The following is a 14,658-nucleotide window of genomic DNA, read 5'->3' as shown; positions in this document are numbered from 1 at the left end:
GTTTGTTTGTTTTGTTTTGTTTTGTTTTGTTTTGTTTGTTTCATCCTGCTCTCCAGCCTTAAAGGCTTGCGCACGGTCAACTTCTGCAATTCTAACCTCAAGGAAAGACACAACACAAGAGGGCAAAGGGACAGGGAGGGAAGAGGAAGATCAAAGCTCCAGCACCAATCTCTAACTATATTGGCCGGCTGGCCCATTTGAGGAGCAGTTGGTGCCCAGCTCCCTCCCACAGAGGCTGTCCTTTGGGATTCCCATAGAAAGGATTGCAAAATGGATTCATCCGTCCCAGACTTTTAAAAACAACCCCCCCTAAAACAGCGATTTAACATGAATTTTACTATCTAACGAGACCCTTGAGCCATAAAATGAAAGCAATAAACAATGTACTGCAGTCACACAATCAATCAATCAGTAGCTGAACTGGGTTCCACACAGCCACAAAAACGCAAAATAAATAGCAGAAACAGACAGACTTCAGCATAACACTCAAAACAGGAGTGTGGCGCTCAAAACAGAACATGTTCGGCTTCTGAAAAAAGTTCCTAAACCGGAACACATACTTCTTGTTTTGCAGTGTTTGGGTTCCAAGTTGTTCAAGTCCCAAGCCGTTTAAGAACCAAGGTAGCACTGGGCGAGAGATTCTGCAAAATGTAGTGTCATCAGACAGGATCTGTTGGTCCATATACAGACATAAAATAAACCACAAGGAAGTGAATTTGTGGGAGGTAGCAACTTGAACTATTTTATGGCACAGACATAATGGTTAAGTACGACAAGGCTACAAAACATGGGCCCTGTTACACCAAGGGAAAGTAATTGGAGTAGTCAGATGCCCCTGAATCGGCCCAATTCCCGCAGAGGACAGCTGGGGGGAGAGGATTCCTGATGCGGCAGAGCCAATGATGGAGTGAGCTCTGTCTCCCAGGTCCTTGGATTTTGCAAATGGGTCCAAAAGGGGGTGATTGACTTGGCCATGCCTTTTCCATCTTCTTCTTCAGTCTTCTCACCAGGAAGTTCTCTAAGCAGGCTCCATCAAAGGTCCTGTCAAAAGACTCGCAGTACGCTGCCAGCAGCGGACAAGTTCACTGGCTCAAGATCTGTATCCAAAAAGCCGAAAGCCCGACTCAGGCTGACATTAATGTAAATATCACCTCGTTTGCACAAATTTGGGGTGCGGCTGGGGGCACATGCAGTCTGATCCACACTTCCTGCCTGTTGAGATCCGGGAGGTGCCTTCGCGGTATTATTTTCGGCACCTGCTAAAAACATTCTTGCTTAGGCAAGGCTAGCCAGACGCTCAGAAAGTGGTGTGCTTTTTAACCTGTTTTAGTGTTTTAACTTTTTTAAAGTGTTTTATACTATTGTTCTAAATCTTCCTTGATTTCATTGGTATGTCCTTTTGTAAACCCCTTTGAGGTTTGGCACACACACACACCCCAATCAAACAGTGTATAAAATTTATGAAAATAAATAAATTGCCTCCTCGAGATCCTCAGCACATATATGGGTGTTAAGTGTGCAAATTCGAGGTTGCTTTATAAGCCATTCTGGTTGCAATTCCAGTGGGAGGATCAGCCTTCACCAACTTGCCAAAGGATGGCATAGGGACCAGGCAAGTATAGATAAAGAGGCAGATCCGAACCCAGACTTTTCTGGCGGTGTTGCCAGAGAGTAAGGCTAGGTTAACACTCACTGTGTTTCCAGTGTTGGTGTTTTAATCTGTTGTGAACAGCTGGGTGGGGGGGAGATTTGTGAAACGCCCCTACAAACCTCACTGCGCTCAGTTGTGTGAATACTGTACGGACTTGCTCTCTGTCCCATCCCAGGGGGTCCCCCATGAATAGAAGAAATCCTTTCCAGAAAGCAGAGTGGAAAACTGAGGGTTATAAACCTATCACCTTAGGTACAGGCGGGATTTTTAATGGCTAAGAGCCTGTTTCAAGTCTTAGCTCAGCCAAGGAAGGCAAGTTGCCTCCCCATTTCCATCTCAGCTCAAGACTCCCATTTGTGTTCCACAGAGGGAGTTTATATTATTCCATGCTTAGTTCAGAGTAGCACAGATGGGGCTCTCCGACCTAACATTCATGACAGCCCTATAAAGAGCCAGTGAGGTGCCGTGGTTAAGAGCTAGGACTCGAATTCAAATCCCCACTCGGACACTATGTTCGCTGGGAGCGACCTTCAGGATCAGTCACTGCCTCTCAGTCTCACCAACCTCACAGGGTTCTTGTTGGGGGGGACGTTATATGAGGAACCATATACGCCACCTTGAGCTCCTTGGTGGGAAAAAACGACATAGGAATGCAATGAAATAAATAAGGATAAAGTAGGATAAGGCGGTGATTAGCCTTATCCACGTTCACAAGGCTGCTGTTCCTGCACGGATGTTCCTGCAAGCAGAGGTTCCTGGGATGCCACGGGGGCTCAGAGAAGTCCATCAGTCAACGGAGGCTGATCAATATGTCCTGCCATTAATAATAATAATAGTTTATTTGTACCCCAGCCACTCTGGGCGGCTTCCAACAAAGATTAAAAATAGATTAAAATGTCACACATTAAAAACTTCCCTGAACAGGGCTGCCTTCAGATGTCTTATAAATGTCAGGTAGTTGTTGTTCTCTTTGACATCTGGTGGGAGGGTGTTCCACAGGGCAGGTGCCACCACCGAGAAGGCCCTCTGCCTGGTTCCCTGTAACTTGGCTTCTCACAGCGAGGGAACCGCCAGAAGGCCCTCGGAGCTGGACCTCAGTGTATGGGCAGAATGATGGGGGTGGAGAACGGTCCTTCAGGTATACTGGACCAAGGCCATTTAGGGCTTTAAAAGTCAGCACTTTGAATTGTGCTCGGAAATGTCCTGGGAGCCAATGTAGGTCTTTCAAGACCGGTGTTACATGGTCTCGGCAGCCGCTCCCAGTCACCAGTCCAGCTGCCGCATTCTGTATTGCAGTTTCCGGGTCACCTTCAAAGGTCTTCTCTTCCTGCCAGGGCTTCTCTGCGCTGCACACGGCAGCTTTGTACGGGCGCCTGGACTGCATTCAGATGCTGGTGGAGAAATTCAAGGTCGACGTGAACCTGGCCAGCCTGACGGGCTGGAGGCCCATCCACCTGGTGCTGAGCAAGGAGAGCCGGGATGCGGCGCTGGAGTGCCTGCAGTACCTCATCAAGAAACAGGCCGACGTCAACGTGTGAGCTGGCCGACCCTTGCCTCCATTTCCCATCGTTCCCGTGTGCGCACCCGGCTATGCGCAGGAGGGGCAAGTGCAGGCAAAGTGGAGCCTCATCCCTTCGCTTAGTGGGATTTCCCTGGAGGGGGAGCGGCAGTCATTCGGTCCCGGGGCAGGCACAGTGAAAAAAGGGCCAAGTCCGGCTTCCCCAACCTCGCCCCTCCAGATGTTTTTGGCCTACAACTCCCATGATCCCTCGCTAGCAGGCCCAGTGGTCAGGGATGATGGGAATTGTAGTCTCAAAACATCTGGAGGGCGAGGCTGAGGAAGCCTGGGCTAAGTGATGGACAATCCCCAATCTCCGTCGTCCACAGCCAGCCCTACTGAGGATGTGGAGCATTTCAGACTATGCTTAGAACAGGATCAGGCCAGTGGACCGTCCAGTCCAGCATCCTGTTCTCACAGGGGCTGGAAAGTGGCTACATTGCCTGCCAATCAGTTTCTGTGCCCAATTCAAAATGCTGGTTTTGACCTATGAATCCTTAAATGATTCAGGACCTCAGGACCTCAAGGACTGCCTCTCGCCATAGGAACCTACCCAGACCCCGAGATCATCCTCTGAGGCCCTTCTTTGAGAGGTCCAGAGGGTGGCAGCACAAGAACGAGGCCTTTTCTGTGGTGACTCCCCTTTTGTGGGATGCTCTTCCCAGGGAGGCTTGCCTGACACCTTCATTGCACATCTTTAGGTGCCAGGCGAAAACTTTTCTCTTCAACCAGGCCTTTGACTACTTGACATCTGCCATTCTTCCAGAGTGGGTAGATCTTGTGTCTTCCAATACTTTGCGATGAGTATTCTTGCTGCTGTTGTAGCATACATGAAAAAAGTTCTGTCTTTCTTTGGCACCAATTGGCCGACAATGCCCAAGAGAAAGGCCTCTGGTTTCTTAAGCAAAGTACATTTAAGTACCTTTTTCATTTCCTCATATATCATTTCCCAGAAAGCCTTAATCTTTGGACATCCCATGCCCTTTTAAATGTGTTGTGGGAGGGAGGATTATTGGCTTGATTTTCTTCTTATTTTTATTATGTATTTTGTGCTTTTTATATTGTAATTTAATAATAATAATAATAATAATAATAATAATAATAATTTCTTTGTACCCCACCCATCTGACTGGGTTGCCACTCATTTATGCCGTGAACCGCCCAGAGATCTACAGGCATAGGGCAGTATACAGATTTAATAAATAATAATGATAACAGTTGCCTCTGGGAATCCTGCAAGCAGGATCTGAGCTCAAGAGCAAATATCCCGTTTTTTGGTTTCCAGCAACTGGGATGACAAAAGCAATGCTGCCTTCAGTTGTGGAGGCAGAGCAGTCAACCTCGCCCTCCCCTCCTCCATGAACTTGTCTAAAGTTTTGATTTCGTTTCATTCGTTTCATATAACGATGAGCGCTCACAGGTTTAAGGCATTTAAAACTGGAGGAGCAGAGAGCCCTTGGTTCTCTGGGACAGTGGCCTTTTTGCTCCGGAGTGTGTGCCCTCCATCACCATTTTGTGACTACTGCAATGCGCTCTACGTGGGGCTACCTTTGAAGGTGACCCAGAAACTACAACTAATCCAGAATGCAGCAGCTAGACTGGTGACTGGGAGTGGCTGCTGGGACCACATAACACCGGTCCTGCAAGACCTTCATTGGCTCCCAGGATGTTTCCGAGCACAATTCAAAGTGCTGGTGTTGACCTTTAAAGCCCTAAATGGCCTCGGTCCAGTATACCTGAAGGAGCGTCTCCACCCCCATCGTTCTGCCCAGACAATGAGGTCAAGCTCCGAGGGCCTTCTGGCGGTTCCCTCCCTGTGAGAAGCCAAGTTACAGGGAACCAGGCAGAGGGCCTTCCCGGTGGTGGCACCCGCCCTGTGGAATGCCTTCCCACCAGATGTCAAAGAGAACAACAACTACCAGATTTTTAGAAGACATCTGTAGGCAGCCCTGTTTAGGGAAGCTTTTAATGTTTGATGCATCACAGTATTTTAATATTCTTTTGGAAGCCGCCCAGAGTGTCTGGGGAAGCCCAGCCAGATGGGCGGGGTATAAATAATAAATTATTATTATTATTATTATTATTATTATTATTATTATTATTATTATTATTATTATTCATCTTGGGCAAATTGATTCGGATTTCTGAAAACATTCTGCAGCTGACTCCACAAAGAGCAATGAAACCCCGGGGGGTTCTTGTTTTCCAGGCAGAACCAAAGCGGGATGTCTCCGCTTCACAAGGCGGCCAGCGAGGGGCGTGAGAACTGCATCTGGGAACTGATCAAGGCCGGGGCCGATGTCCATATCCGGGACTGTGAGGGCCAGAAGCCCATTGACCTGTGCAGGATGTGGGGCCACAGGTCCTGTGCCAAGTGAGTATTTTGCATTGAGGCGGGATGGACCAGAGGCGGCGATGCCAGGGGGCATTGTGGGCATACGCCAGGTACCCACCTGTGTGCTGCAAGTCAGGTGCACTCAGTCCTGCCCAATAATAATAATAATAATAATAATAATTTTTATTTATACACCGACCTCCCCGACCAGAGCCAGGCTCAGGGCGGCTAACACCAATAAAATCACAGTAAAAACATACCAGGGGAAAAAGAGAAGGAGGGAGGTGAACCAATTTAAAATACCGGTTAAAATGCAATTTAAAATGCTGCCTCATTTTAAAGTAGCTGATAAATCAAGGCCATAAGGGGAGGGAAACAGAAGGGCCAGTCCGAGTCCGACCCAAAGGCCAGGCGGAACAGCTCTGTCTTGCAGGCCCTGCGGAAAGATGTGAAGTCCTGCAGGGCCCTAGTCTCTTGTGACACTGTTCCACCACGTCGGGGCCAGCGCTGAAAAGGCCCTGGCCCTAGCTGAGACCAATCTAACCTCCTTGAGGCTCGGGACCTCCAAAGTGTTGTTATTTGTGGGCCTTAAGGTCCTCTGTGGGGCATACCAGGTGAGGTGGTCCCATAGGTACGTGGGTCCTAGGCCTCAAAAAGCTATATTGCCTTTGGTGGATAGAAATGTTTTTTTCAAAATGTTGCTTGCGGGTTGCGAGAAGGAATCCCAGTTCTGCTTTGGGGAAGGAGCAGAGCTCAACAGAGCATCTGCTTGGCCAGGGACCGGCAGGATGCTGACGAATGTGCACGCAGGCAGGGAACCTGATTTAGGAAGTAAGGAAGAGGAGGAGGAAGAGGCAGGCCAGGCAAGTGAAGGGCCGAGTGCTTCCTCACCTTCTCCTGCACCATGTTTCCCAGAACCAGGAGGGGACTGAAGGGAGAAGAGCAGGGGCAGTTTCCACCCAGGCTCAGTCTCCGGCTACATGCATGCAGCCCGTCAGGGGGAGGTACATAAACTGGTGGAGGGGAAGTGGTACCCAGATGCCGCAACTGCTGTATAGAGCTCAGACTCAGGAACAGCTGCCTAGACGCAACGTTGGTGTACGTGCTTCTCCAGAGCTGTAGAAGTGACTGTTACCTTGGACAATAAAGGGTTGACCCTCTGCCTTGTGCATTCCTTGGCCGGGGAGCCCCCAGGTTCCATCCCCAGCACCTGCAGGTAGGGCTGGGAAAGACTCCCTGCCTGGAATCCTGGAGGGCCACTGATGCCAGTCAGTGCAACGCTGAATTAGATGGGTCAGTGATCCGGTTCAGAATAAAGCATCTGCTACGTCCCTGCGTCTATATTTTCCACTTTGGTATACATGAGATTCCTGGCACAAGCAAGAAGCCCCTGGGGAGCTGGAGCTCCTACATATGATCCTCAGAGCATCATAGGAGAATAAGAGTCTGAGTGCAGGATCAGGCCAGTGGTCCATCTGGTCCAGGCTCCTGTTCAAGGGGAAGCCCAGAAGCAGGGCCTGAGGCCAACAGACGCTCGCTCTCCCTTCCTGTGCTTTCCAGCAATTGGGGTCCCTCCAAATGACCTTATGCACCCCAAGTATTTCTACAGGCTCTCAGTGCCTCTAGAACAGCGGTTAGCAAACTTACCGTTCCACGGACCAGTTCTGCCGCGCCAATCGCGCGGCGGGCTGGAGAGTGCGTGTCCATACACGTGCGAACACGCTATTTATGGCACACTTCCGGCTCGGAGGAGCACCGGAAATAGCTTGTGCGTATGTGCACAGGCCTCCTCTGACCTGGATGTGCATCGGAAATAACGTTCGCGCATTATTTCCAGTGCTCCTCCGACCCAGAAGTGGGCAGCCGCACAGCGCTGGTACAAGCAGGCGGCGGCAGCGGGGGTCGCCGCGGGCCGGATAAACGAGTCCCTCGGGCCTTATCTAGCCCGCAGACCTTAGCTTGGGGACCCCTGCTCTAGAAGCACCTGCGCAGGAAATGATACGGATACCAGCAGGGGAGCTTTGTGATATGGGACGCTGATGCATGTCTTTCTCTGCCAGTCATCTGAGGCAGATCCTCCTGCACACATCCAGGGTGGTGCTCTGCCTCCGCAGGTGTCTCGCCAGCGCCATGTGGAAAGCAGACAAAGCGCACTTTGCCCAGCAGGTCGCCAAACTGAACAAGATCAAGGAGGCGTGCGAGGTGCAGAAAATTGAATTCCTTAAAAGAGAGCAGGTAAGCAGCAGCACGGATGGGCACAGGCAAAGCCCCCTTCATGGTCGTTTCGGTTACCGATGCTCCTTACGCCACATGGCTGGGCTGTTTAAGAGAGGGCAAACCATTGGGGAGTTACAGCGCCGTCTCTGGCTGTAGAGACCAGTAGGGGAGAGATATGTTTTGTTGCAGCTGGGGCAAAGAAGGTATCTCCAGTTTTGCTGCTGCAGATGCACCATGGCATTTCTCCTCTCCACAGATATAATTAATAATAATAATAATTTATTATTTATACCCCCGCCCATCTGGCTGAGTTTCCCCAGCCACTCTGGGTGGCTTCCAACAAAACACTAAAATACAATGACCTATTAAACATGAAAAGCTTCCCTAAACAGGGCTGCCTTCAGATGTCTTCTAAAAGTTTGGTAGTTATTTTTCTTTTTGACGTCTGGTGGGAGAGCGTTCCAAAGGGTGGGTGTCACTACCGAGAAGGCCCTCTGCCTGGCTCCCTGTAACTTGGCTTCTCACAGGGAGGGAACGGCCAGAAGGCCCTCAGAGCTGGACCTCCATGTCCGGGCTGAATGATGGGGGTGGAGATGCTCCTTCAGGTGTACTGGACCGAGGCGGTTTAGGGCTTTAAGGTCAGCACCAACACTTTGAATTGTGCTCAGAAATGTACTAGGAGCCAGGGTATGTCTTTCAAGACCGGTGTTATATGGTCTCGGCGGCCTCTCCCAGTCACCAGTCTAGCTGCCGCATTCTGGATTAGTTGTAGTTTCCGGGTCAATGGATTAGTTGTAGTTTCCGGGAGATAACTAGAGCATGCACCACTCTGGTGAGACAGTCCGCGGTCAGGTAGGGTCTCAGCCTGCGTACCAGATGGAGCTGGGAGACAGCTGCCCTGGACACAGAATTGACCTGCACCTCCATGGAGAGATGTGAGTCCAGAATGACTCCCAGGCTGCGCACCTGGTCCTTCAGGGGCACAGTTGCCCCATTCAGGACCAGGGAGTCCCCCACACCCACCTGCCCCTTGTCTCCCCAAAACAGTACTTCTGTCTTGTCAGGATTCAACCTCAATCTGTTAGCTGCCTTCCATCCTCCAATTGCCTCCTGACACTCACACAGGACCTTCACTGCCTTCACTGATTTGAAAGAGAGGTAGAGCTGGGTATCATCCGCATATTGATGGACACCCAGCCCAAACCCCTTGGTGATCTCTGCCAGTGGCTGCATGTAGATGTTGAAAAGCATAGGGGAGAGGACGGAACCCTGAGGCACCCCACAAGTGAGAGCCCAGGGGTCTGAACACTCACCCCCCCCCCACTTTCTGATATCAATAATAATATGCAGATTGTGTTAATGAAATATATTTTATCATGAGCATTAGTAGCCACAGTGTGGGCAATGATTGTAAACTAAGGTCTTGGCTTACTTGAGAGTCAAAACCAGGGACTAGCAGATTTGATCGGCCAACCCCCCTGAAGAGGACGGACTCTGCCCCTTCGCCCACTGCCTTGTTTGTCCTTTCATTACAGATGGAGATAAATTTCAGCAACAAACTGGCCTTCGACGAGTGGCTGGCCAAAAAGCATTTGCCTCCGCCTCCGGCCAGGATCGTGCGCTGCCTGGACACAAAGCGAAAGTCTGTGCTCCCTCACAGAGGAGCCCGGAAGAAGACCAGCCCGATCCTTTCCCTTGAAGAAATAGTCCCGCTGAGAGTGGACGACACTTACCAGCTGCGGAAGGACCGGCGCTGCCGGCCGTGGAACGTCAGCACCAACTTAGCCTCCCTGCCGGCCACCTGCATCAGCCGGCCAGAGACTGTGCGGCTGGGCATCCATCCTGACCCGCCTGCAGAGCACGACTTCACCTCCTACCTCTTCCTCTACAAGAATGGCTATGGCGACCCCGAGATCCAGGTTGACGGCATCGGCAAGATCCTGGACATGCCCAAACTGCCAATCGAATTCCTCAAGAAGAGCCTCTATCCCGACACCCGGGCGACCCGCTTGGATGTCCCGGGGGATCTCAGGCCCCAGCACATCTTCGGATTGCAGCACAGGCGCCGGCCTGGCCCTGAGCATCGCTGGACGGATCAGATGGCGCTGAGCTTGAGGCAGACGGTGGACCCGGCCCTTCTGGGCACGCTGAAGGCCCACCTTGCCACCTACAGCGACCCCCAAGTGCTCTTGCCAAGGCTGGAGTCGGGCAGCACCAGCGGCAAAGACATCTCCTCTTCCTCCTCTACCCAGAGCAAAGGCAGCAGCCACCAAGATTCACCCGTGGGGTAGTTCGCTCGCCCAGCACAAAACTATGTGCCTGCCCCAGTTCTGTAGCAGAGCCCAGCAGGGCTGGAAATAATCATTTGAGTGTGGATTGAAACAGTTTGCTATGAGAACTGGGGAGGTGGGTGGGTGGGAATTAAACCAGCTTATTTAATGCTCGTTTTTGTGGCGCTGTGGGTTAAACCACCAAGCCTCTTGGGCTTGCTGATCAGAAGGTTGGCGGTTCGAATCCCCGCGACAGGGTGAGCTCCTGTTGCTCAGTCCTTGCTCCTGCCAACCTAGCAGTTTGAAAGCACATCAAAGTGCAAGTAGATAAATAGGTACCGCTCTGGCAGGAAGGTAAATGGCATTTCCAGGGGCCCTTGATGCTCTTGGCTGGAGCTCTCCAAGCAGCTCAGGCCTTTCCTAACCCTACTACTGCCTCTTTATAGCTGGAGGTGCTGAAGAAATACAGCGAGAGACATGGGACCTTCTCATGGGCCAAGCTAGTGCCAGGCACCTGAGCTGCAGCCTCCCCATCTGGCATGGCTTCTCCACCTCTGTGCGGGCTTAAGCTACCCTTAAATGTGTCTTCCAGTGTACAGTCATACCTAATTACGTCCGCTTCATGTTATGTTCTTTCAGGTTATGTCCCACAGCGACCCAGAAGTACCGGAAAGGGTTACTTCCAGGTTTCATCACTCGCGCATGCGCAGAAGCGCAAAATAACGTCACGAGCATGCACAGAAGCGGCGAATCACAACCCGTGCGTGTGCAGACGTGCCGCTGTGGGTTGTGTTCTGTTCATGTTGTGAACGGGCCTCCGGAACGGATCCCGTTTGCAGCCAGAGGTACCACTGTGCTGTTTCTATAGCAAAGGGATGCTTTCCGAATTTTGCACCTGGGCAGATGACATACAAACATAATACGCTTACAGTCACCTTGTAGGGAATGTCGGCTGTCAACTGGTTCCCCCCCCCCAAAGAAAACCTTGGAGGGTTTCAACAGGCAGAGCAAGTATGCAGAAGTACTTTTTTGTACTGTGTGTTGCTTGCACCCTCTAGAGGCCAGGAGTGTGCAGAACACAAAAGCCTCAAGAAAGCTGGCTTTCAAAACGTTTTGCAGCTGTAAAGCAAATTATTCCGTACTGCAAGGGTCAGGCACGATGAGCTAAATACACAGCATCAAACTCCACCGGCGAAGAGTTGTTGGGCTGGTTCTTTTCAGTTCCAAGACATCCTGTACTCAGGGTTGTATAGCATAGGGATTAAAGCCCACAGAGCATAGTCTGCTCAGAGTACTGGCCTCTTATGGGGCACAGTCTAGTGTACAGCTGCCCCACCTTTGGAAAAACTGTAAGGATTCTTAAGAACACAAGAGCCTGCTGGATCAGGCCAGTAGCCCATGTAGCCCAGTTCTCACAATGGCCAGACAGATGCCCATTATGGGAAACCCACAAGCAGGATTTGAGCCCAAGAGCCACTCTCCCCTCCTGTGGTTTCCAGCACAAAGGTAAAGGGACCCCTGACCATTAGGTCCAGTCGTGGCCGACTCTGGGGTTGCGGCACTCATCTCGCTTTATTGGCTGAGGGAGCCGGCGTACAGCTTCCAGGTCACGTGGCCAGCATGACTAAGCCGCTTCTGGTGAACCAGAGCAGCACACGGAAACGCCCTTTACCTTCCCGCCAGAGCGGTACCTATTTATCTACTTGCACTTTGACGTGCTTTCGAACTGCTAGGTTGGCAGGCGCAGGGACCAAGCAACAGGAGCTCACCCCGTCGCGGGGATTCGAACCGCCGACCTTCTGATCGGCAAGTCCCAGGCTCTGTGGTTTAACCCAGCATGGCTGCCTCCAATTGTGGAGGCCAGAGCATATAGCTATCATGGCCAGCGGCCTTCAATAGCCCTCTCCCCCATGAATTTGTCTAATCCTCTTTCAAAGCCACCTAGTTTGGGGAACATCATTGCCTCCTGCAGATGCGAGTTCCAGTTTCTTCCACCACTTCAACCAGATTTGTCTTTGGAGGAACATACAAGCAAAGCATGCTGTTGTCCCATGCCTGTGAAAGCCCCCGCAGCCAAGGGGGGAGAGCCACTGCCACAGCAGAGTTCGCAGCCTGGACAAAGTCCGCCCATCCGTCTTGAATGGCATCACCGCCTCTTAAGCACAACAGCCAACACTAAGGCTGGGAGTGGGCTGTCCACATGGGGCATAGCACAATCTAGCTCGGGGGTCAGCAAACTATGGGCCGCAGGCCAGATCTGGCCCAATTGCCCTCAGGATCCGGCCTGCAGACAAGACATTCCGTGGATTGGCGATTTTGCTTTTTCCTGTTTATTTTTTTCCGGTGCTACCATTTTTTCCGGCGCCATTCCCCCCCCCCCAACACACACACACCAGTGCCTCCTCCCTCCCTCCCTCCCTCCTGGCTTCTCTCTGCCCTGCCAATGGTGGAGCAAGGGGGCTGGGCTGAGCTGTGCCTCTCCAGAGCCAGCCAGCCCTTTCGGGCCGCTCGTCCCTCTGCCGCCGCCAACAGCTGCACTCTCGCAACCGCGTCTCTGGTGCCTGCCCTGGCGAGCGGCAGAGGCCATTGTAGGTGGTGGCAGGAAGAGCAGCCCGAAAGCAGCTCTCGCAAGGGCAGGCGCAGGAGCCATGGTTGGGAAAGCGCAGCGCCGCCGGCAGCAGCGTAGGTAGGCAGGGGGAGAGGAGGGGCTGGGGAGAGAGCCCCCTCTGCCACACATGTGGTCTGGCCTGCCACAAGGTCTGGGGGACGGTGAACCGGCCCCCTCTCCAAAAAGTTTGCTTGAAAAGTCCAAGAGTCCACCCATCAGCAAATGGAAACTCCCACATAAGGCTTGGGAAGTTCTGGCAAGAGATGAATGATCACGGAGGGATCTCATAACTCTCAGCCACTCAGCAAGACCAGAGCCTGCGAAGGATTTGGGTGCAGGCACGCAGACACAAATGTCTAGGCTTGCCAGGCGTTCAGCAGCTGCACGCGGGTGTCTGCAAAGTCTCACCCCAGGAATGTGTCTTATATTAAGTCAGCCAGCTGGGCCCCTATCAGCACCAACAGAAGGGATGGAGATTGAACAGTGCCGGCCCACTCATGAGGCAAGGTGAAGCAGGCACCGGAGATTGCATCCCTGCCTCACTGCTTCTGCCACCGCCAGAACGCTCCGCTCTTGCCGACTCTTGGCGAGAGGGGCGTTCCAGTGGCAGCAGAATGGCTGGGGTGGTGCAGCAGGGAGGCGGATTGGGGTGAGGGGTACGGCTGCATATTCCAGGTTTGCCTCTGGCTGAAACAGGGCAGGCTGCCCCTGGGACCGAGGGATCTCTTCAGCCAGTCGCCTCTACTCCCTCCTGGCGCTGCAACAGCAATTTTGTCAAGCCCAAATGTGCCGTTAAGTAACTCCATGTGCCGTGCCAGAACCGCCACCCCCTTGCCCTAATTAGAAAACAGCCTCAGCCTCAGCTCCAGCAGCGCTGTTTGTCAAGCCTAAATGCGGCACGGGCGGCTGTTTTTGGCATAGGACCTTGCTTGCAACACATGGGAAGGTCAACCTCCCCAACTTCTGTGCTGCAGCATCCCTGCATTGCAAATAGGCTTTGAGGGGGCGGCGGAGTAATACTGCAGTAAGTTCTCCCCCACCGCCTGATTAAGGTTAAGAGTGCTGGATTGTGTGTGACAGAAAGCACGGCTGGGGGGTCATTTTTGTGCATGCAGGCGGGCACAGGTGCCTCTGTGCGGGTGTCCCTGGCCACGCTCTCTGCCAAGTCAGGCCAAAGGGTGTACCTCACCCCAGAACGGACTGCTCTGGCTGAAAGGGGCTCCCAAGCGCTTTCCTAAGCCGGTTATTGCAGGCTCTTTAGGTGAACACACTGGGGACCTCACCTGGGACTTTACATACGCACAAAACCAGCTCCAGGAATGAATGAAACCCCTGTACAGTGGTACTTCTGGTTACGTACTTAATTCGTTCCAGAAGTCCGTTCTTAACCTGAAACTGTTCTTAACCTGAAGCACCACTTTAGCTAATGGGGTCTCCTGCTGCCGCTGCACAATTTCTGTTCTCATCCTGAAGCTAAGTTCTTAACCCGAGGTACTATTTCTGGGTTAGCGGAGTCTGTAACCTGAAGCATATGTAACCCGAGGTACCACTATACGTCAAACTGCCAGACAGGGGACTCCGGATAGGCTAGACTTGTCCTCCCCCTATAGCCAAGAGGCTGACATGATGGCAAAGGCTTTAACTCCCCCTCCTCTGCTGTCAATGCAGAAGGAAGTGCCTGATAAAGGGAAAATATTTTCTTTTTTAAAAAAAACAAACCAGCTCACAGGGTTCCTTGGCAAGGAGGTGGAAAGCAAACACACCACCTCTGGGTTGGCCCACAACACACCTGAAAGCGGCAAGCATTGGGTCCACTCTGGAGATGCTTCAGCCCACAGCAGAAGCTTTGGCTCCTGCCCAGACCCCAGGTAGCCCCTCCCAAGAGGTCAGGCAAATGCTTGCCTTGCCTCCAAGTCCTTGGGCCGAAGCAACAGCCCAGAGAGGAACACCCCGCCATTCCAGAGGACTGTCCACTCCAGCTTCCGCCAGGCACCCGTGAGAGGAGAGAGCGGCTCGCCC

General features: G+C 52.2%; 1 protein-coding gene across 2 annotated transcripts; it reads left to right on the top strand.

Moving 5' to 3' along the window:
• Nucleotides 1-10,633, top strand: ANKRD53 (ankyrin repeat domain 53). Of its 2 annotated transcripts, none has more exons than XM_082236590.1 (5): nucleotides 1-1,140; nucleotides 2,986-3,185; nucleotides 5,419-5,583; nucleotides 7,638-7,779; nucleotides 9,297-10,633. In XM_082236590.1, exons 2-5 carry the CDS (start codon nucleotides 3,040-3,042, stop codon nucleotides 10,050-10,052), a joined length of 1,209 nt encoding a protein of 402 aa, XP_082092716.1. In that variant the 5' UTR covers nucleotides 1-1,140; nucleotides 2,986-3,039; the 3' UTR covers nucleotides 10,053-10,633. The 2 variants fall into 2 exon arrangements, with proteins under 2 accessions (XP_082092716.1, XP_082092717.1); XM_082236591.1 differs by having other exon boundaries at nucleotides 4-1,140; nucleotides 7,659-7,779.
• Nucleotides 10,634-14,658: the final 4,025 nt, after the last annotated feature.

The sequence above is a fragment of the Podarcis vaucheri genome (assembly GCF_965113315.1).
Source record: "Podarcis vaucheri genome assembly, chromosome: 9".
NCBI lineage: Eukaryota > Metazoa > Chordata > Lepidosauria > Squamata > Lacertidae > Podarcis > Podarcis vaucheri.
The sequence above is the reverse complement of the archived record's forward strand: the minus strand, read 5'-3'. Positions and strand labels throughout refer to the sequence as shown.

Bases quoted from the DNA above. Each gene is read 5' to 3' on its own strand.
- ANKRD53 (XM_082236590.1), top strand. From the start codon at position 3,040: ATGCTGGTGGAGAAATTCAAGGTCGACGTGAACCTGGCCAGCCTGACG. The intron at 3,186-5,418 runs GTGAGCTGGCCG...CTTGTTTTCCAG, and splicing joins AAACAGGCCGACGTCAACGT to GCAGAACCAAAGCGGGATGT. The intron at 7,780-9,296 runs GTAAGCAGCAGC...CTTTCATTACAG, and splicing joins AATTCCTTAAAAGAGAGCAG to ATGGAGATAAATTTCAGCAA.